This window comes from Anser cygnoides, chromosome 14 (assembly GCF_040182565.1).
Source record: "Anser cygnoides isolate HZ-2024a breed goose chromosome 14, Taihu_goose_T2T_genome, whole genome shotgun sequence".
Classification (NCBI taxonomy): domain Eukaryota; kingdom Metazoa; phylum Chordata; class Aves; order Anseriformes; family Anatidae; genus Anser; species Anser cygnoides.
The window spans coordinates 15,621,059-15,644,254 of NC_089886.1; the positions used below are offsets into that span (position 1 = coordinate 15,621,059).

The following is a 23,196-nucleotide window of genomic DNA, read 5'->3' on the forward strand; positions in this document are numbered from 1 at the left end:
TTTGTATGCTGCTTTTACTTGTGCAAATAACTTCATTTCTCCTCTCCTATGCATTTTGCATCTGCCTTTTTCTAGTGAGTTCTCATTTTCCCAGAAGAGTCTGGCATGTGGGATGTGCCATACACTTCATGGGATTCTTTTTCATTGTGTTGTCATCATTGTTAAAACGATAGTAAAAGGAAAGACAAGAATTTTTGTAGTCGTTCTGCGCAGCTTTTTTTCCCCTACTACTTCCCTTTGACTCATTACTCTACCTAGGATGATTTCTGGTCCATCCTATAGCAACAGAAATCAACTTGCAGTCTCCAGCGTGTGTTAAGGTTGCTAGGCTGCTATTACAGTCTCTGAGTTATGTAGTTATCTGTTGATAGTTTGATTACTTGACTTCACTGAGCTGAGAATGCAAACACTGCTAAGGGTAAAAGCCATATCAACATCCCCATTTGCTCTTAAAAAGCAATTTCTTCAATCATTTTGGTTTTGGAGTTCAAAATGTTATTTAAATGTTAATCACTTGAAACTGTGCTTGGGCATATAATTCAATTATGAGACCATCTTAATTATGCAGATGGTGCTTATGAGCATCTGATACAATTACAGTGCCAATTCAGTACACATTTGTTCAAAGGGCTTAGCTGAAACACGTTATTATTTCAATGAGTGTGGACACACATCCCTCTTTCAGGAAAGGGGATCATGGAATTGTGATACTGCTCGCTGTTTCAGTGGTGTGCAGAGCACAATGTCCTTAACCACCGTCGCGTATTCTGGGGTGGTCTTAGACTGGCAAGAGGATTTCTTCATGTTTTTAACATATCCAGTGGGATGCAAATGGAGACTTGAGTTAATAATCTTTCATTCCTCTGGGTAGCATGCACTTTTATTTCTACTTGAATTTTTAACCTACTTTTGAGTGGTGCACCACATCTGGAAGCCATGTGTAAATGTCAATCCAATCAAGCTGATAACAAAATGGGAAAATTAGTGGAGTTTACTTTCACAATAAATCGGTGCAAAACAAATAGCATGCAATTCTTGATAAAAGATGACTCAGCTTTTAATATTGTCCCTTCTTTTGGTGCAAGTCCAATGAAAATAAACCCATAGTCTGTTTTACATCATAGTTCAGTGTTTAGGCAAGATCAGCATTTCTGCTTGCTACAATATATCTGTTTTTCTAGTTTGCCTTTGTGTTTTAAAAAAAATATATTTAACTGTATGTGAGGCCAGTCACATTTACCTAATTAATAATTAAAAGCCTGGGGGGCTGTGACATTTAAGAAGGAATCAACAAAGAATTGGAATAGTACCCATAATGGATATTTTAAAATAGTTGAGTGTTTTGAAAGAAGATATATAAACCTTTATGCTTACAGCCAAAAGTCATCCTCTAACTCACAGCAAGTAGGAGGTTAAAAAAAAAGGGGGGGGGGGGTATTTTGTTTTCTCATAGTTTTCCACTTTTGTTTCCCTTTCTCACTGATTTTGGTCAGAAATAGGACATTAATCTATGTTATGATTCACCCGGTATGGCTACATCTGGATTACTATTAAGCACACCATCTGTCCTCTTTAGATTTAAGTACTGCACATATACTGTGTAGATGATATAAGGAATAGGTGTTGTCACCTTGGAAGAGCTTTGTAGTACCTGAATTCCCACTTCTAAACAGTCTGCAGAAGCACTTTCCTTTTACAAATTACTTTCTCTGATGCTTAAAGCAGAGGGTGTGCCTCTGTACTCTGTATTTGTGACTATGTATAGGATAAGTTTTGCTCATTTTTGGTGTTTGGCTCATACAGAAATGTCACTGATTATATCACCATGAATCTAGTCACCAAACATTAATGCTAGGAAACCTTGTCACATTGTAAATTCTAATTGCCAGCATTGGGTTTATTCATGTTTTGTTGAAAGACAGAATGAATTTGAATCCTGTGTTCGACTGCAGTTCCAGGTCAGCTGTGCTCTGAGGGCTTATTAAGTGGGATCAATGACTGTTTAACTTCCAGCCCGTTCTTCACAGGGGGTAAGCAGCATCTGTAGAGCTTTGCACTGCTATGTGTGCACTTCTTAAAACAGACACAATGGTTGTCCGCATATAAGAATCCAAGAGTAGTTCAGTTGTAAATTCTTTTATTCCTGAGATTATCTTCAATTTGCTTAATGCTTTATTAAAAGCACTACTTGCAATATAAACTAGAAGTAAAATAATAGTAGAAAATAACATCTAGTAAAATATATCAAAGTACATTCTTGCTTCCAGTTTCTTTCCTGTATAACTAGGCACCAAGCCAAGTTATAACAAGGTACCAAGCCATGGAGCAACCAATCTAAGTTTATGTGCATTACCTAAACACAATGTGAGACCAATACCCAAGGATGGGGAGTAGATACGGGAGGGTTTGCAACATTTAGTGTATGTCTGGGGCTATTGTTCAAAACTCAGTAGATGGTTCTGTCTTCTAATGACTTGTTAACCTGTTCTTTATATAAAAGATAATGTACAAGCATAAGAGAGAAATGCATAATGCATGAGAACTGAGCTGTAGAAGACTGCTTTGGCTTGGACATATGAATGGCTATAAGAAGCAAGTAGTAAGAGATGACATTGACGTTTGCTGTTGAAGCAAAATCTCAGAAGTCTAATACACAGGAGGAACTATTCTGGAACTCTTGTGAAAACTCTGTTATTTCTAATGGAGTCAACTGAAGTATGGATTAGGTGTCACGTAATTATCAGACAAAAATACTGGTAACAGAGGGGTCATAGTAATGCTGCTCATGATTTCATAAAATGATTTTAGTTATTAGCTCATGCAAAAATATGACCTCATTTGTCTGTTGTTGCCTTCAATGGGACTTTCTCTTACCTTACATCAAAGTTCTTTTTCCAAGACTCATGGAGAAGAAAATTCAGGTGAATTGGTATTGATTTTTCTGTTGGCTAGAGTGGTGAGTTCTGCTCTAACACCCTCTCACTACATTCCTGTTCTCCTTGAGAAAAGGACTCTGCCCAAGTATATATCCATCTTCTGCATAGCACAGTTACTGTATCCTGTTAGTACAGTAATGAGGCTCTGCCAAATTGATGGTGGGAGCACAGCTGTAGAGTGCGCAATGTTCCAAAGGTTTCACCAATGGAAAGGCATGGTGCTGTGCAGAAGAAGCGCTTTCTGAACTTATATTTTGGAGCAAAAGAAAAGCATTATATGCAGCTAACAAGCATGCATTTGTTGCCTGTTAGGTTGGCCTGTTGTCTAGAGTTCTCTATGTGCAGTTTATCAAAAATTGAAGTTCCCTGTGTGTTTTTAAGTGTGTTTAATGGAAAATGACTTTTCCTTTCTACCTATAAGTACATTTGCCTTCTGATTTGATATTAGTGTGAAATCTCATGGAGAGTCACATTAACGTAATATTAAACCTTTCAAACTCAACGGCAAAGTAGCGAGAACTTTGTGATGAAGAGAGTTGGATTAATACCATACCCTGTTTGCGATGTACCATTTTTCTAATACTTACGGTAGTTGAAAGATGTGGATTTTAGCTCGTGTAAGGATAGGTCATTTCTTGTCTATTTTCCTTCTATGTGTGAAATATCACATATGTAGATGACAATGGCAATTTAAGTGTTCTCCTATTTGTTTGTCTCATAAGGCAATCCAGCTTGTTGTTGAGATGGTATATACTATATAGTTGCCAGGACTCTGGCTAGATAACATAAGAGAACTTGCACAAGCCCTGTCATAGATTTTCTGGCTGAACTGATTAGTTTTACCAACTGGTTGCTGTGTAGATGTGCAAACTAAAGTATAAACAAATAAATAAAAGCATGACAAAATATTTTTGTGCTGCTTTTCCAAAGCTGCACAGGAATCTGACATAAATGGAATTAAATATCTTCACAAAATTGTAGGACAATTGAAGTTGGAGGGAACATCAGGTGGTTACTAGCCAACAAGACTTAAGAACCTTTACTCAAAGCAGTCAGCTTACTAGGTTGGAGAAGGTTGCTAATGACGTTATCTGGTCTTGTCTTGAAATCTCCAATGATGGAGACGGTGCAACTTCTTTGAGTAACCTGTCCCACTTCTTGGCTATCCTTATGCATGAAGTGAGTTGGGTTTCAGTAAGTTTTAGTCCAGACTCTACATTTCTCTCTTCTTGTCTCTGAGGCGAACCACATTTTCTGTTCTTCCATGATCAAATTTACCCTGCATTGCTTATCACAAGATGTCAGCCTTCAGAAATTTCAGTTAGACTTAAGACAGCTGCCAACTATACAAAACTGAAAAAAAAAAAAAAAAAAAGGTTTTGTCATTGTGGACTTTGTATGTGAGTGTGTGTATGGAATAGCAGGGTGGGAAGTGTTTGCCATTTCCATGTATATTAAGCTGAAGTCTTTAAATATTTGTTTGGAATTTTGAACAAATGGGGAAGGTGAGGCATTAAAAAAAAAATCTAAGTATTTGAAGCTAGCTAGCACTGTTATATGTCTGTATGTTTCTCTAGCTATGAGAGTACTAATACTGTCTGTGTTTTTTTCACCTTTTTAATGTAACAAGCAAATGGAGACATGTAAATATGGAGCGGCTTTGGTGACTGGGTTAATATGTTTTAGATTTAACCCCAAAGTTCAGTCTATCTTTATTTGATTATTATAAGATTAATGAATTATAAACCTTTCCTCTATTTTCAGGCTTCTCAATGCCAATAAGATCAACTGCCTGAGGGTAAACACGTTCCAAGGTCTGCATAATCTCAAACTGCTATCTCTTTATGACAACAAACTGCAGACCATCAGCAAGGGGCTCTTTGCACCACTTCGATCGATCCAGACTCTGTGAGTATGCAGGCATATCAGAAATGACAGCTCTCCTTTTTTCCCAAAAGATGTTGCCTGTCTTTGCAAAGGCTGTGCATCTGACATTAAGAAAATTTGAAAGAGACACCAAGGTAGCAGCCCCTCCTTTTCTGAAAGAAACAAAAGGAGCAAGATAAAGAGAACTGTTGCATAAATTCAGCACAGCTACCTATAGTAATGTAGTTATGTAAACATCGTAAGTGAATTAAGCTACCCAATTAATTCATTCATACTGTTTGTTGGAAGGTAATACACACAAATTTGACTCTGCACAATATATGAACAGGGGATTCTATTTAAAAAATTGCCTAACAGTTTTTAACGAGCTAGTGAGATGGTGTAGCTCCTCACCGGGGCTGAGATATGCTGTACCAGTCATTGCTTCTGAAATCATATTTCAGCTAACATTCCACTTTAAGTGAAATGATGCATTGTATTATTTAATCCATTAAGAAAATCCACTAAACATTTTTTGAATGTCTTTGAATTGGAGGCATTAGGAGAAGCATTAGCTTCAGAAGCAAAATTGGGAGCGAAAGTATGGAAATGACTTGATACTTTACAGAAGAATGTTTCATCCTAAAGCTGTGAGTAGGAAGATAATAAGGTAATAGGACTTCTTCAGAACTGGAGTTGGCAGCCTGATATAAATGAAAAAAAAGAAACGACCCCCTCATACACAATATTGTATGCTTGTATATATACATTTGTATGTGCATATATAGGTATAAGCCTCTGTATATTTGTGTATATAAATATATACACATATTTTTAATACTGGAAATGCATTACACAAATTAATTTTATAATTGTTTTAATTCCCATATAAATGAATTAATATGGATGATTCCTAGCTGCAGGGTATCTGCTACCTCCTCAGTCAGCCAGAAGCACAACCTTAATTTCCAACAGATATCTGGCCAGTACATATCGTTGTGAACCATTAAGACATTAGAATAATCAGGTAGAAACCCCAGCCCACCTCATCCGCACACACCATCTGCTACAACAGTAGTTTTCAGACTATGTATGTGTGAGCGTAGATACATATGTAAACAACTGTGACAGAGAAGATTCAATTACAAGGGTACATGTGATTTGTCAATTTAAACAGGCAACAACCTCTAAGATTTAAAAAAAAAAAAATCTATTTGGTTTCCATGGGTTTTTATTAGTACTGCTGTTGGCCACTACTTAGAATGGCCTTGCTGCATCCCATAAGGATGCTTTTTCAAGAAATCTTTTGATTCATTCTCCCATTTTTGTTACTCCAAGTGATTGCCATTTTCTGCCTTTTTTGTAGAACAACAAAATTAGGCCATGTCCTGTGTCATATGCTTACTTGTTTGCTCTCTGGACCTTTCACACCAGGAATGGCATGGTTTTACTACAACAGCAATCTTTAGTTTCTTTAGGCACTTTCTGCTATGCTAGCTTTCATTTCCCACTTCTTGACAGCCATTGCCCTGTTGTATTTTGCACTTATTCTGTTAAGTGTCAGTTCATAAATATAAATCCAGACAGAAAAGAAAAGTAGTTTCTGCAGGTGGGAAAAATACACTAGCAATAACAGAGCAGCGTTCTTGTGAGGATATAACTTGACACCTCTGTCCAAATCCAAATTTAAGCATGTCTTTTACTGTTTTCCCTGTTATTGGAGTGTCCTGTTCTGCTCCCTCGGAAATTAGAGGGGTGGGTGTGAGTTAATTTAACGGACATCACAATCAAGCTCTAAGAGCTTGACAAACTCCTGAGATACTGCTCAACTTTGATAAGTGAAAAGGATCATAACAAAAGCAGAGAAAAGATCTTTCTCTACAAGGAACTTCAGGGGATTTCTATTAACAAAGTCTAACTATCCAGTTAAAAAGTATGCTATAGTGCCTATCTCCAGCTGTGTGGGAAATGTGTTGTGCAAATTTTGGTGAAGGATAGAGTCAAGTTTTACTTTGCATAAACAGTTCAGTCTCAAAACTAAATGTTTTTGTTTCAGGAAGAAATAGATGTAAGGGGAATACTGTTAGGCATGTTGATTATGTGCAAGTGTCAATTTCACTCTTGAGAAAAGGCCCCTGGATCGCTTCTGGCTTTGCCCACTGATCTCAGGCACTTCACTTACTCATATTTTGATCCCAGGAAACTGAGCTGCCAATAAAATTTCTTTTAAACCAGGGTAAAAATGATCTTGGGTCAGGTGCATCGAGAAGGCAGCATTTCTCTCATAATGCATCATTTCAAGCTTTCAGGAAAAAACGCTGGCTGCTGTAGACAGTAGGTCTGTGTCCTTTAAAGCAGGCTTTGCTGTATTAATTTTTGTTTCCTCCATGAAAGAACTTGCAACAGCCTTAATGAGCTACAAAATGTGATAGCTCGCAGAATTCTTCCATTCATGTGAAGCTCTGTGGTTTCCGCCAGGCCTGGGTTTTTGGAAGCTTATTCAATTACTCTACTCTTCAGGTTTGCATTTGTGAAAAACAGTGATGGAGTACAGTGTCACAGGTCACTTCTGATTAAACATCCCATCCTTCTCTCAGACATTTAGCTCAGAATCCATTTGTGTGCGACTGCCATTTGAAGTGGCTGGCTGATTACCTGCAGGATAATCCGATAGAAACCAGTGGCGCTCGATGCAGCAATCCGCGTCGCCTTGCCAACAAACGAATCAGCCAGATCAAGAGCAAGAAGTTCCGCTGCTCAGGTAATTCATTTATCCAGGCTGTACTGCACTTTCAATTCAGAAATAAGCAGGTCCAGAGAGCCTACTAATCGAATCTGCAGGACAGTGTTTGCTATAATGGATATTATGGAGCATCTTTTAAAATTAAATTTGGAAAATTCAGTTAGTTCTTCAAAAAGCCAATTACCTTATGGATTTAAGAAAAGAAAAAAAAAAATAAAAAGGTAGTCTATAGCTGCCTTAAAAAACAAAGAAAAGAAAAAAAAAAGCTTGTGGCATTTAATTTTTAAAAAAATTGCTAAGTTATAAAATTTCTAAGGAAAACAATGAAGACGTATATGAATTTGTGGCAAACTACATATTTTGGAGGGGTGGTAGCTGTGAAGATTTTCATTTCTATTCAGGCAGAACTCTCAATGACCTTAATTATAACTGAGCTCAAGTAAATTCTCAGACCTGAAAGGCTGAGAACATTATGGGTGAAATTTTTATATAACTGGCAGTGGGCTCTGCTGACCTAGGATGTGAGTGAAGCTGGAGGTGAGGGGATGGCGTCAATTCATATACTTTTATAGATATTTTATATCCACAAGTAACATGCATTAATTTGAGTAAAACTCATCAAAGTTGGTAAGATTTTTGTGTTCAGTAAGCTTTGAATCAGTTTGTATCATAGTTTGGACAAAGATTTTGTATTGTGAGCTAGATGGAGAATTTTTTCCACCTGAAAATAAAGTCCAAAGTAACATAAACACCTTCTACTCAACCCTAGCAATCCTTTATTTATGGTACAGCTGTCAGTAAAAGTATTGCCTAATGCAGCACAACTGAGCAGACTGCTTTTTTATGTTTTGATATATATGTATTTTAGATTACTGCTTTTTCTTCTTTTTTTTTTTGTATACAGTAAAGGCAAGCAGGTTTCAGTGAGATAATATATTAGCGTGTACTGAGAAGAAAAATGACTTATTTGATGAAGTAACTTGCAGTGTTTTCTATTAAAAATAACTATGATTTTTGTCTTTTCCCTATGAAAAAAAAAAAAGCCATGATTAATTGTGCTCCTCGTGGTAAAACATTAATGACAGTAGATGGGGATGCAGCACGAAACTGAATGGCAGCAGCCCAAAACAAGCCATGGTGTTTTGTGCATCTCTGCAAGCAATATGCTGAGCTAAACTGTCTCTTTATGGGGAAAATAAAATAAAGATAACTTCATTTGCAGTCAGGTTGTCTTGGGTATGCATGTTAAAGTCTTCCATCATTTGTGACTCAAGCCACAAAATTTATAACTAGAATTGAAATTATGACATACTTTCCTCTAGGTTTTTGGGTTGTGTCCATCATAGTAACAAGTTAATTAGCCAGTAATATTCATCTTTAAAGAAACTTGAAATTAAAATGCATAAATATGATTCAGAAAAGGAAGTAGACTGCAGAAACAGATCTGAATAAATCTGTACCCTATTTGCCATGGTTACTTTCTTCTGCTTTTATTAATAGGCTAGAGAAATTAACGTTATATATGTGCATGCATGCCTTGAACAATGGTACAGGCTATTGGATAAGGCAAACACCATCTGATATCATTTATGAAAGGTCATAGCTAAGAAGAGCAACAATGCAGAACGCTGTGGCTGGTGATGTTGAGAATAATATTTTGTATGAGTTCTTATCTTGGGGGTCTTTTCCTTAAGGCATTAGGCTGTTTTTTTCCTTGCTCTCCAGTTCTATGAGAACATCAAAACCACATGGAAAAGGCATAAACCTGACTTATGAAGGAGGAGGGCAGGGAATGTACAGCTTCAGAACAAAGATTTCAGCTGGATGAAAACTAATTCTATTGAAAAGCTCAACAGAGGAGCTATCCTTGCCTGTAGACTTTCCAGATGGTGTTGAGATTCACTGAACTCGACTCACTCTCTACTCACATTGAGCAGGGGGAACATCTGATGGTTTAGAAGAATCTTAGTTTGTAAATCAATCCAGAGAACAGACATCCTTGGCACCTGTTCTGCTCAAGTTGTCCCTTTGAATCATGGCTGTTTCAGACTTCGCATTTAGCAGGAATTTTCCATGTATTCTTTTTGAGGAATATGTTTGATCCCAGGATTTAACACAGCATGTCTTTGTGCAGAAAAGTCCATGATGTATGAATCTTGGTATTCAAAGACAGGCTCTTGAGCAGTGCTTTGTGTTACCCAGGAATGAGTCTCCATGATCCTATTGGGATGGCAACGCTTAGTAACTTGTCAGTGACCCTGCTGAGTGTGGGATTCCCCATGTCATTTTTACGTCTTTAGCTTAGTGTATAGGAAAAGAATTTTTATTTTAAATCCTTTTGTCAATGTTCATCTCTTTGCTCAGAGGGCTCACGCTTCAGGGTTCTGATATTTTCATGTAGTTTAATACATTTAATAGTTAGATAGTTAGTCTTGTGGGGAAAAAAACAGTGAATACGGGGGTTGGCATAGGAAGCAATGTGAAGGGTGTTATCCCAAACTGGTCTTTGACCTTTGAGAGGTGGTGATGATGCACAGAAAGTATGAGCTTTGTAGAGGTACTCAGCCAGAGTCAGGATCATACCCATGCTAAATACTTCGACGTTAGGGCAAGGACCAGCTCTGAAGTCATCACATTCTGTCTGAGGTTTTCCTGAAGCACTCTGTGTTTTCCATGTCTATTTGGATTCTGCAAGATATCTCGAAGGACACTGTCAGGAAGAACCTGGAATGAGAAAAAAGTGTGTTTGTTGAGTAAATTAAGAGAAGACAGGGAAGTCCTTTTTGTACACGAATAGGAGAGAGGAGTGGTTAGAGGAATGGGGAAGAAAAGCTGAGATGTTTGAAGTTTCATCAGTTTGAAATGGTAGAGACATTAAGAAGGTAGTGTCAAGAGAGCACATTCAGCAGTGCAGACAGGCTAAACAGAACTGTATTCCATTAATTAAATGTAACTGTGAAGACAAAACTATGCAGCACAGAAAAAAAAAATCGAGAGAACTTTGTTCTGCATATTGGTTCCTTTAGGATTTATTCCATCTCCCCATTATCCTTTTAGATAGTCTTTAGCAAGAAGAACATGCCTTCTTTTTTAATTCATCATCAAGGCACTTTTCCCAGATGCTATTTCCTTCCTGAACAGAATGACTCAAGCTTTTACTGATAATGATGGAGCAACATCTGCAAAGGTTATGAGTAGCCATAGGAAGTAGATTCTGTGCAACAGGTAGATAATGTACATAATTCCTTTTAAAATGAGAATTGGAAGCATTATAGCATGAAATGGAGGAACAGCAGGGAAAGGGACATGTTTTTGCCGAGGGCTGTGAGACAGGCAAAGCTGTTGGATACACTATCTAATACGTTTAAGCCTCAAATGGCAATTGATACTATGTCTTGTGTTTTTCTGCCTTCCATTTAATGTAATGCACCAAAATATAATAAACCTCCCCCTCGCTCAGCTCTTTCCCCACAGTTATAGAATCTGAGACTAAAAGAAAGGAGTTTTTATGAAAGAGATATCAGAGAAATGGTCTGAAACAAATTCTGTCTTCTATTTGGAAAAAGGAAATGCTGTCATTTTTCAGTGGCAGCAATAAAATTCTGATCGTTTTCTTTTTGGCTGCATGTGCCCACTATGACTTAAAGATCCAACGGGACTTGCCAGCCTTAGGTCACTGGAGGCTCCCATTTTTAGTCAGAATAGGGGGGAAAGAACAACAAAAATCTTCCACCCAGTAGGATTTGATTGAGTTCACTACACAGCAGTTTTGTTTCCTAAAGCAGCGCTGGGCTTTAGGAGGAAGGGAGATGAATCTATGAGCAGACTGTGTTGTCTCTGTGGTAGCTTCTTGTCACTTCAAGAGTTGGCAGGATTCTTGATTGCTGTGTGACGCTGTACGAAATAGATTTCGCAGAGGGCAGCTCTTGTATTCAGCTGTATATCTTTTTTGCCCTGCGATAATGTTTGTGTTTATCAGTGTATTGTGTATTTAAAAAGTGATTAAAGTTCCACGTGCTGTACCTACACAGACCATTTCTGATAAGGATCAAAGAACATGCATATCTACAAGCATAACATCACCAAAGCTTTCATCTTCTAATTATTAGAAATATTAGAAATAAGGTTCCTTTCAGAAATACTAAGAAGTAAACCTGTCTTGCTGCTTCCTCTTGCATTGGGACATACATTGTATCTAACTGACTTTAATTAATTACTTCGGTTCCAGATAGTGCTGTACAAGTCAAAAACACAGGGAATAATAGGAAGAGGACAATGAACCATCTGATAGCACAATTCTCTCTTTTTTTTTGGTGCTGCCTGTTGTTAAATCAAAGTCAGCCTCTGCCATACGTATGGATCTAGAGCTTGCGTGTTTAGGGCTAGTGTCATCCTGTGTTATCCTCTGTTACTAGGAAGCAGTATATAGTTGCTATTTGTTCACTCATAATTTTCAAAGGTGTTTGATAAACTCTCTTAGAAATTGTAGTTTTCCTCCTAGTTCCTTATGTGTCTTTTTCAGTCTCTGTGTTCATACATATTCATATTTCTTGAGTTACCTGTCAACATTGGAACAAAGTTCCTATTCCTTGCGATCACCTGGAATTTCATTCTCTTTTTTCTGCATTGTTTCAGCCTTAGAAGTATAGAACTACAGTGGACAGAGATTTCCCAGTCAGAAGAAAACAGGCTGCATGTCAGGGTGTTTTGTCCAGTCCCTACGGCAGCTCACATGTTTTCTGTCCCTTGTTCTCCCTAGGTTATCCTGTTCCCTATGGTTAGCAATATGTAAACATTTAAGCTCTTTGGACTTTCAAAATGAAAGGTGTAATATATCATCAGTCCTCAACCAGTGTTTAAGAGTCACGAAAGGCAAGTGAGTTTAATCCAGTTCTTACAAAAATAATGTGTCTGATTTAAACACTCTCAGTTTTTCCCATAATTTGCCAATCACTCCAATGACAGATTTGCAAATTCTTTCCATTTTTAGTAAGCAAATAGTCATTTACAGACACTGTAGTCATATTGCTGTCTTAGTATTTTCTGTCTGATGAAAAGCACTGATATCCACTTGCTCGTCTGCTTTGCTGCAGTGCTGCAGTGACACATGCTCAGGGATTCACGATTTGGCCTGCCCCTAGCATACTGGTCTCCAGCAGCTCCTGCCTGAGCACGCACCAAACGTGACAGCTCTCTGGTGTGTCCATGCTGGAGGTGACAGTGGTGGGCACTGGCAGTCCTACACAGGATGCTCTAGGCCTGGGCACGTTTGCAGGAAATCTTGTCTGAGGCCAGGCTCCAGCACTCTTCCTCTTCTGGGCTTTTGCTTGAGCATGAGTGAAAGGAATATGAAGCACTTGCCTCTGATCTGGACAACTGGAAAATTAACAGCATTCAGATTTTGCTTTTTTAATATTTGTTTTAATTCAGTTAAATGCTGTGTGTTGTGGTTTTTTTTTGGGTCTTTTTTTTTTTTCTGGAAAGCCACAAAGACTCAACAGAACTATCTTCAGAAACTGAGTATAGCAAAACTGAGGACATGTCTTTGTTGTGCCTAATAATTCTATCTGAATGAAAGGTTGTTTAGCAGCAACAAATTACCTGCAGATTGAATCCTAGATTGATTTCATAATTATGAAGTCTTCACTGTACGCTGTGAGTATATCTGAGCTTTGCTTTGCATGACATTTTTCTGAAGTTAAAGTCATTAGGGAGTACAACACAACTGCTATGACTAATGGTAATGGAGCTGAATTCCCTTGTACTGTAGAAATGTTCTTGTTGAAAAAGTAATTTGTCTGTACTGTATGCTGATTATAGCCCTCCATTTTCTGTAAACCTTTGATAGCAATTCAGATCTTTATAACATTATTCGTGCCAGTCATCCTAACCCTTCGCTAGCTTCTGATGAACAATATGGTGAAGGCTTCCTGACTGCAGTAAAGGGGGAAGCAGGCAGAGTGGAAGGTGTTTTACTTGGGGAAACGTAAGTTTAGTACACAGTAGATGGGTCTGTTTGGCAGAGAGTGTGATTCCTAGTGGGTAAAATGAAAGGTCTTAGTTAAAAAGTGTATTTTAAGGATCTTCCTCATTTTATTTTTAAGTTGGAGTAGTCTTCAAAAAAAAAATAAAAATATCTGAACTACTTTGTTACCAGCCAACATCCTTATTTGCAATTATATTGAAGAGACGATAAAGGGAGGGAGAATTAATGTCAAGTCACAGATGCATCCATATTGCTGAGGCATGCAGATAATACAATCGTCCTAGGTTCCCTGTGCATGTGGCATGCAGAGCGATATAGGTTCTTCATTTGAGATTTGACTTGTCCTCTGGAGGTGTCATTATTAGCAGAAAGATGGATGATTGCTTCTGTAACTCAGGCACCTCACGAGCTAAGGTGGTGCACAGCTTGTTCTCTTCTTCCTCGCAGAGGTGGTCCCTTCTAGTGGCTTTGGGTAGCGAGGGGTGGGGCTGAAATCATATTGCCATCACATGTTTTGAGATTAAGCTGCACAACACTCACCAAAGACGCAAGTTTAGCACCTTTTTGTATGCATTATGGTGACTTGAATTGCATAAAGAAAATTATGGTGGTGTCTTTGGCATGAAGGTAGCCAGTCAGCTAAAACTGGTGCAAGAATATTCAAGCCTGCAATTGGACAATACATTTTTCTCTGACTGTTTGGAGACTACAGCAGGCTCCTGAAGTATTACAGCTTGATGGGACAGTAAAATAGGGTCCTAGATGCAATTTCTTTGCAAACTGAGGATTCAATGACTGATAAGCACATCTCAGATTACTAGAGCTCAATTAACATTAAGAGCAAACCATACGATCTTGCTTGGATGTAGAGCACTTCTACTTGGATCTTTGTGGGTCTGTCTTTATTTGTTTGTTGTTGTTGTTTGGGTTTGGTTTGTTTATTTGTTTTAATGAGAAATGGCAAATATCTGGGGATACAGTCATTCCTTTTTCAACATTTTTGTTGCAAACCTGTATGCAGAATGACCTTATGCACATCCAAGGGCTTATGGATTTTTTTTTTAAACACAATTTACTGTGCCTAACACAAAATAGTGTGCCTTCCTGCTTTCTACTCTATTTGCCAAAGAAAGAAAGAGGTGAAAAGCATTAGATTATTAATTCCTATGCATTTTTTGCAAAAGCCTGCAAAGAGCAGAAAAGCCAAAATATGCTTGTGGATTATTTTGCCTCTGATGTATTTTGGGACATAAATTAGGGCTTTGTCGGGTTTCTTTATGTGCTGGTACCTCTTGTTCATTGCACTTGATGATTAGCTTAGGCAGTTATTGAGAGCAGTGTTTAATTAGTGCAGCAGAGGAAGAGAGATTTGTTCAAAATATCCTCTAGGGGGTTCTCAGGAAGATGTTTGCAGGGCTCTGACCACATTTTTTTCCGGTAGGACTGAAAGAGTTCATGGACGCTGAAATTACTGAGTTTATTACAAATATTCCTCTTAATACTGAAAATCTGCATATGATACACAAGTCTTTGGAAGATGTGAACCGTCGCTTAACAGAATTCCATGGATAAATTTACTTGAAGAAAGCCAGAATTGCTGCATTATTAAACAGGTGTAGGAATAAGGATATGAAACTCTGAACCCTCCTTTGCTAAAGCCCTACAAAATTACTGGCAGAAATGCCAGTTATGTGTAATTTGTGAATAAATGAGGTAAGGATTTTGCAGGGTTATGGATACTTAGAATGAATCATGGGAAAAACCTAATAATGCCTATTTCGCCATTTTGCGTGAGTAACAAAAGAAAATTAGTAATCTAATTTTTGTATCATTTAGGACTGTGGCTAGTTTAGCAGCTTGTGGGGAATGAAGGTTTATTGTGTTGCGTTCCCCCAAAAGCTGCTTGTCTTACCTTGAGTACAGTTAAGGAAACAAACCCAGCAGAAGCTGACTAAGATAACACTGTGCATAGTTTTTGGAGTTTACAAGTAATTGTGTGTTGGCTTTCTGCACAGTAATGCTGGTTCATAGCAAAATGTACAAAATGAAGCAGAGCCCTTTGCTCTATTATCTGTCATCTCTGCCTGAGTACTCACATTGTTCTCTATGTAGGCAATGAATAATCTGCTTGATGCTGACTTTGTTCTTTGAGCAATGCAAACCCCTTACTAAGGATAGCAGTGTTTTATTATTTTTTTTAAGGCACAAGCATTGACCTTCACTGAAGTCCAGCAAAATGTTCTGAGCAGTTGCAGAGGACAGTCTTTTCCTCTCATTTGTGAAGCCTGCAAGAACATTTGAGATGTGACTTTCAAAAGCACTCTCCACCAGCATAGCTCTGCAGACATTAAAGTCAATGGGAGTGTTATTTCAGTGGGAGCAGTCAAGCCAAAACAGAACGCCCTACTTTATATGTCAGAGCTTCAGGAATGAGTTATAGTAAGCAAAGCTGTTTGAAATAATCAGGAAAGAAAGAACAAATTGTATGCCAAGAAACAAAATAACAAAATACTCCTGTTTGCCTTCATATCACAGAATATGTCTTGAGTCGCATGTGTGTGCCACGATGTTAGAAAGTACAGTTGAAAAAACAACAACAGAGCAAAGCAGTGGCATTACAGATTGCCAATGTAAGCGCCACTGGCACGAAAGGCTGCTGGGAACTGAAAGCTGGGGAGCTCACAGGGAGCTTGGGGAGCGTTTAGTGCCAGAGGTTGGCCAGCAGCTCAGAATCCACTGTTACTAATATGAGCTGTGGTATTTCTAAGATTGGATTTAAATAAATGGGACAAACCAAAATGGAATTTATTCTGAAAGGAGACACCATGAGAGTGTAAGTAGCTAATAAATAGCAGCATACATCAGGCATTCAGTATGTGGTGGAAGTTGCACATCCTTCCTGGAGGGAGCTATTTGCAGTCCTTTGGCAGTGTTTTCTATCATACTAGTTCTGTCTCTGAATTTGCCCGGGCTCTGTTCTTGTACACTAACCCCAATTGTGCTCCAGGGTGTTCCTGCAGTGGTAGCGTAAAGGATGACCTCTTGTATCCAGCACCTTTTTGCATGGGTGGAGTGGAGAGCAGCTCTCAGTGAACCTTCAGCTTGTGCTTCTCCATGCTGCTTCCTCTCAACGCTCTTCTCTCTTTGACGCTGCCTAACTCTGACTCTGGCTGTTCATGGGGTTTTCCTTTGTGCTTGATCTAACCATGTGGTAGAACAATACAAATTGAACATGGTTCTGTCAAGCACCATGGAAGGCTGCATACTCCCTGCCGCATGGCATGCTGGGATACTTCTGCTGTTTTCAGAAGCATCAAAAGGTGAGAGATTCCCCTTTTCTCACAGGAAAAGTCAAAAAGGTGATGTGTGTTGCTTAACCAAACTCCCAGGCACCTGTTGGACTGCGAGGGGGAACCCTAGTGACAATTGGGTCAGACTTTCCAAAGGGCTTGCATGCAGAATAACCATTTCCAAGTAATTCATCTGTTTAATTGCTCTTAGAATGAAAAAGTTAGGCATCCTGTTAATGGATTTGATTCAAAGGTGATTCCAGCCATACCTACAGAGATGAAAAATATTTTTGTCTACTTACCTTATAAATAATGTAAATACATCTCTCTGTTTGAGCTGCCCTTTGAGTCCTTCGGCTTGAGGTACGTTTGGATGCCATTTTGTGTAATGAGATGCCTGATGCTTAACGTAACCTTGGATCTGATTTGAGTAATCTTAATGTGCTGGCATTTCATTATGAAGAAGTATACTGCAAAAGAACTTCAGAAGAGTCTGCAAAGCATTATCTTCTGTCTCGTGAAATGACACCAGTAGTGTGGCCTGTGTGAAAGCAGTGTTATCCAGTAGTTACATAGCACAAAGCTGAGTCAACATTCTCAAATAAGCCTTTTTGGATCAGACAGCGTAGGTAAGATCATTAATGTACTTCTGCATAACTTTTCCACCATGTAAAGTAGAGATAATTACAGCTATTTCTTAAAGTACTTTGAGGGCCTCACGCAGAAATTTTCGTATATGGAAATATTGCCTCATCTTGTGGAGCTGCTACATATCTGTTGTGGAGCCATCAAACGGAGGATATCTGTGATTTGTTAGATTTTCTCTGTAATTACTGATAAGAATTAATACTACTGATGGGAAATTATGTAAAATAATGTATGTCCTGTGTTGTTGTTTTGTGTTTGTTTGTTTGTTTTTTTCCTAAAAACCTATGAGAATTGTGATCTAGTGGTTAAGTGATGAAGTGAGTGTCAGGATTCCTGGGGTTTTGGCCAAGTATTAAACCCAGCGACGTCCATGATACTATTTTTGCCAAATTTCAGACAGTTGGATCCATTTTTTCTAGAAGGAAATATCAGGTCAATCTTCAAGACCTGAAAAAATAGCTTATTTTTTTCCAGAAGAGATCATCCAGCACTCCTTTTGAGTCCTTTGGGAATTGTTTGGTTTTAAAAACTGAAATCTGGTTTACTAAGCGATTAAAATAGGACAAAAAGCTGTTCGTCTTTGCTGCTTTATTTCTTTGTGCGAGTACTAGAAAAGCACCTAAAATTTGCAAGCACTTGGAAATGTGGTATTTCTTTATCACAATGCTGCTGTTCTATAAAAAGGCATGTGGTCTTGCTTTATGATACTTAGGAATTATAATGCACTGGTACCTCGTAGTGGTGTCACAGATCGTGAAATGAAAATGTTATCAGTGTAACTAGCAATTCAGATAAACACATTCAGTTAAACACAGGCCTTGCTGTTGCCTTGGCTAATCATGTTACGCATGTTAAAGAATTCTTTAGTTTTGGAAATTTCTGGAAACTCCCAGGTTGTGTTTTGCATTCAGCCAAGCTTCATGGAGTTCTCATCTATAATGCACACGTGCCTTCAGGTATACTAAAATGATCAAATGGCTGGTCTGGAATAGTAAATTGAAGTCAGGTGTGTGTTCTGTGCGTGTCTGACATCTTTTTCTACAGGTGATTTTGGAAGTACAAGAAGTACTGCATGCTTGTGATGTCTAATTGCGCTTCCTGAATCCTGTTATATCCACTCAGAGCCATGTAGTAGTGCAGTGATAAAGCCCTGTGTGTAGAAATGGGGGTATGTACGTAACTAGTTCTGCAAGTAGATGGCTCAGTTTCACATTAGTATCACAGATGGGAATATCTTCATAGAGCAGCCACCAGTCCAAGTGATCTCAAGGCTTAGGTCAAATAGTAAATTTTATCTATTTATCTTTGTCTAACGGATGACTGAGTGCTGGCTGAGCATATGCATGCTATTGATTGCTTTTGACTGTGCTTATCCAGGTAATTCTTATTTGAACCCTTATTTTGTTTTATTAAAAAGTAAAAATTCATTTTATTTTAATAAAATAAAAAATAAAATAATATGTAGGAAGGTGTTGTTTGGTGGCTTCCTCTCCTGCTGAGCTGGGAGGGCTTTACCCTACCACGAGCGTGGAGGTCGTGGACAGGTGCCCACATCACAACAGCTTCTCATGGCTGATGCTGTGTGGGAAGTTGTACACCATCAGGAGACTGAATCTGCTAAGTCAGAATGTGGTAAATATTCTTTATTTACTCTGCCAGAAAGCTTCAGGAAAAAAAAAGAAAAGCCAATTTTCACTCTCTGATGATGATACTCCATTTTATCCTTCAGAAAACTTTCCGCTTACTTTCCTATCCTTCTTTTTTCCGTAGGAAAATGAATCCTGTATCCATAAGTTGACAAAAAATTATACTTAATAAAATCTTACCCTGTGAAACTTCATGATGTTTGTGATTATTCTTTCAAATAATGTTTTTACAATGAAAATTAGATTACTTGTTCGGGGGTTAATTTGAGGATTTCCAAGACACTTTTCACTGAAAAATTTTGCTTTTATTTTTCAAGTTGTACCGTAATTGTAGCAGTTCTAATAAATTCTCATCCTGATAGCTGTTCACTTTGGTGTTATTTCTAGGAATCATAAACAACCAAAACAACTGTTTCATGGACCTAAGGAAAAATAGCAGTATGTTCTTGTAATCAAAGCATGATATGTTCATCACTTGACATTTTATCCTGGCTGCCAAGCCGGGAATTTTTAGGACCAGAAATCAGATGCTTGGTTTTTGTTTTTGTTTTTCCCCAAAAAAGATAGAGTTTGAATGATGGTGGTATGAAGAAGGCTTAGTAGTTTTGAAATACTTTAAAATGCCCAGTGGTCCTAATATTTAAGTGCTGTGCCATCAAGCTAAAAAAACAGCAGTCAAGTTTCACTTTAGATATGTAATTTACAAGAACCATGATAAATTGCAAATTATTTAGCAGCACAGAAGCAGTGCTGCTGTGTACAGAGTTTCAGAGTTTCTGTGTACAAAGCTGTGTGTAATGTTTCTCATAATCTAGTTTGGAATTACAAAACTAAACCCAAGTGTGTCTGTGGAATCAAAATGTTAGATTGCCTGCAGAATTGCTTGCTTTCACTGCATCACCCTGTGGAGGTGATGTGCAACATAAATTAAAATAATAGTGATCTAAAAAAAAAAATAGTACGCAGCCATAAAACGAGCAGTGGTGTATTTATCAGTCTGGAAGAGGGAAGCAGATGAAGAATGTCGTCAAGTCTCTAAAACCAAATTTCAGCTCAAGTTTAAGTTTTTGTTGATGTTTTCAGGTTCTATTTAAAATCTGAACTTGCTCAGATCATTCCTGAGAAAGCCCTGAAATTGACTTTTAAGACTCTGGAAAAATTAAAAATACTTTTTGGTAGTTATGATCACTGGACATAGCACAAGTTCCTGAGACAATTCTGGTGTTACCATTGTGAAATATGAAGTGAGCGGACAGGTAATGCATGGCAGGGCCTGTCTTGGCAACACTTTGATTACATACACTTTTATTAATGCTCCTGGTTCCTTGAAACACAGAGATCAAGTTTCAAACCTGCAGTTATTAAAAGAGAAAAACCAAACCAGAAAAGGACAGATTAGTTCACTGAGCCTAATTGGAAAAGCATTTCATTAGAATGGGTCAAAAACCTAGTCAAAGAGGTCTGGCATTCGTGGTATAATGGTACATGAGGGAGTGCTTCTCACTAAGTACGGTCTACCCGTTCCTTAATTAAAATGAAAATGATTTAAAGTGCTATTACTTTCCTCCGCTGTTTGTTTAACATAGTTAATAAAGGTATCTAATTGTTGGAAAATTGGCAAGGTTCTCTTGTACACGGTTACTCTCAAAAATAGCTCTAATAGCTGAGGTCTGAAAATTTTGCTTTTTAATGATTTTTTTTTAATATATCATCTGAATGCATCAAGATAATGCCTGCTTTCATGAGATTCTTATTCCTACTTGTTGGTATAAGTGCAGAGCATGAAAAAGTGACTGCTGGAGCTTCTCTGAAGCAGACCTCGGCTTAAAAAAAAGATGCCTCAACAGGAATAAGATAAGCAATTAACCTAGCAAGGGAAAACAGACAAAACAGAGGCTAGTCTTGGGAATCATTTAAAAAAAAACTGCTGGGGGAAAAAAAAAGAAAAGAAAAAAAAGCTTTAGCAAGTATTGAAATTGTGTGCAGGAGCTGGTAGCTGATAGGAGGCAGTGTTGAAAACTGATTCCATAAAATCTCTGATTGCTGCAGATATCAGGAGCTGTTTGCTGGAATATATTTTCTCTTTATTGCAGGGTCTGAGGATTACAGAAGTAAATTCACCGGGAAGTGTTTCATGGATCTTGTCTGTCCTGAGAAGTGTCGCTGCGAGGGAACAGTTGTAGACTGCTCAAACCAAAAACTCACCCGATTACCCAGCCACCTTCCCGAATATACTACTGATCTGTAAGTGCTGCCTCTCCAAGATGTGCTCAGAAGAGCATGTTGGTTTTCCTAGTTTTTAAAGGTTGTATAAGATACTCGGCAATTCAAGGCACCTTGAATTTTTGATCCCTATGGGAAACACAGGGTGAGTTGATTTTATTTCAAAGGAGCACCACAGCTCTCTTACTTTCTCAGCTCTTGTGCCAAGTGCGGGTATGAGAAAGGAGACATGGCCCTGTACATCAACTGCCTGCGTGTCTTCTTGCAATGCTGTCCTGTCACATGGCTTAAGCAGGAATTATTTGTATGGTTCCTCTTCCTTTGACCTTTGAGGCCTTTGCCTTTGCATCTGGATATTTTTCTTTAAAAAGTGAATTAACTCTTTTGAGTTAAATCTCTGATCAGGAATTCATTCCATCTCAGCGGTGCTTGTTACCTGGGTGAAATGGCTCTGTCTAAAACCAATATATTGTTAAGCTGTATGCAATTTTATGAAATATATCTGCTTTTAGAGATTCTTAGGAACTATAAACGTAATATACAGCTAAGGACATAATACACAGCTAAGGAGTACATAAAAATATTTATGACTTAGTAACTTAAGAATCTGTTTCTCTTGTTTTGTTAGCAGTCCCTTCAAACACAATTATGTTTTTTTGGTAGTATGTTCTTCATTGTACTTAAGACACTCTAAGCGAACCGCAGTAATTGTTGTTCTGAAGTTAAGATAGAATACAGGAGAGAGAGATCCAGAAACACAGCAAGTTATCTATGTAGAAAAATTGAGCTACATGTAATCAGAGAGAGAATTTGCATCCAAAGCATGCCAAGATGGTAGCTTTTGCATTATTTGCAAAGACCAATAGATTTTGATGAGGAAGAACTTGAAATCAAATCCCTTCAATTTATGTGGATCAATTTCCAGCTGCATGACTCCTGTATGCAAGAGGGACGTTTAGTCAAGCACAAACAAGGCTTTGTGATGGTTATAGTTAATAATCTCTTATCCTTCGCATTGGAAGAAGGCATTCTGACATTGCCCTTTGGCATTATGCTCTTAAGGCATCCTAAGCTTTTATAACTTTTCACTCTAGGAGTCTGAGACACATGGCAGATAGTATCTTGTTTAACAAAGGTCATAATTCTCTGTGTGGCAGTCCTGTATGTCACAGAGAGATATCTATAGAGATCTTTGAAGCATTAAATGTCTTTTTGTTTGTTCCTCTCAGGCGTTTGAATGACAATGATATTTCTGTTTTGGAAGCTATTGGACTCTTCAAGAAATTACCCAACCTCAGAAAAATGTAAGTTCAAGTTATTTGCTTGTTAGAATACATGCTTGGATTGTAAGGAAGGAGGAGGGGATAAAGTTTTTATAGTTCAGTACTGCAGTAGCAGAATTCATTATTTGTAATGTTAATTTAAGGAAACTGAATGACTTACGTGTTGGATGGACAGGCCCAGTTAAAGCACAGTGACAGGTGAAGACCTCTATGCTGACCTCTCAGCATTCTTTACGCTATATTTCTTAAAGTCTTCGACTCGTAGAGACTGAAGGTAATTCCATTCCAGAATTTATTTAGATATATGCCTATTGTTAGAGATGACCACCAATTTTAGCTTTTCCTTTTTTCTTTTGAATGTGTTACCTTACACGATAACTGAGGCAACCATTACGTTTCAAGTATGACTCCAAATAGTGCGATTTTGTCAAACAGTCAAAGGGAAGTAGTATTACAAGAAATAGGTGGTGACAGTTTCTTTTGATCACTATGGTTTTAGAGAAGAGAATCAAGTAGCTATTTAAAGATCTGTATAATTCTGGTAGCAATCAGAGTATCATCACTATTCAGGATAT

At 38.0% G+C, this 23,196-nt stretch overlaps 1 protein-coding gene across 3 annotated transcripts in view; it reads left to right on the plus strand.

Annotated features, from left to right (window-relative positions):
- Window positions 1-23,196, plus strand: part of SLIT3 (slit guidance ligand 3) — a 512,041-nt gene that overhangs the window by 367,500 nt on the left and 121,345 nt on the right. For all 3 annotated transcript variants that reach the window (XM_048064726.2, XM_013178499.3, XM_013178496.3), the window contains exons 14-17: window positions 4,701-4,844; window positions 7,400-7,563; window positions 21,209-21,359; window positions 22,568-22,642. In XM_048064726.2, coding sequence (XP_047920683.2) covers window positions 4,701-4,844; window positions 7,400-7,563; window positions 21,209-21,359; window positions 22,568-22,642 — 534 coding nt within the window. The remainder of the gene's footprint in view (window positions 1-4,700; window positions 4,845-7,399; window positions 7,564-21,208; window positions 21,360-22,567; window positions 22,643-23,196) is intronic.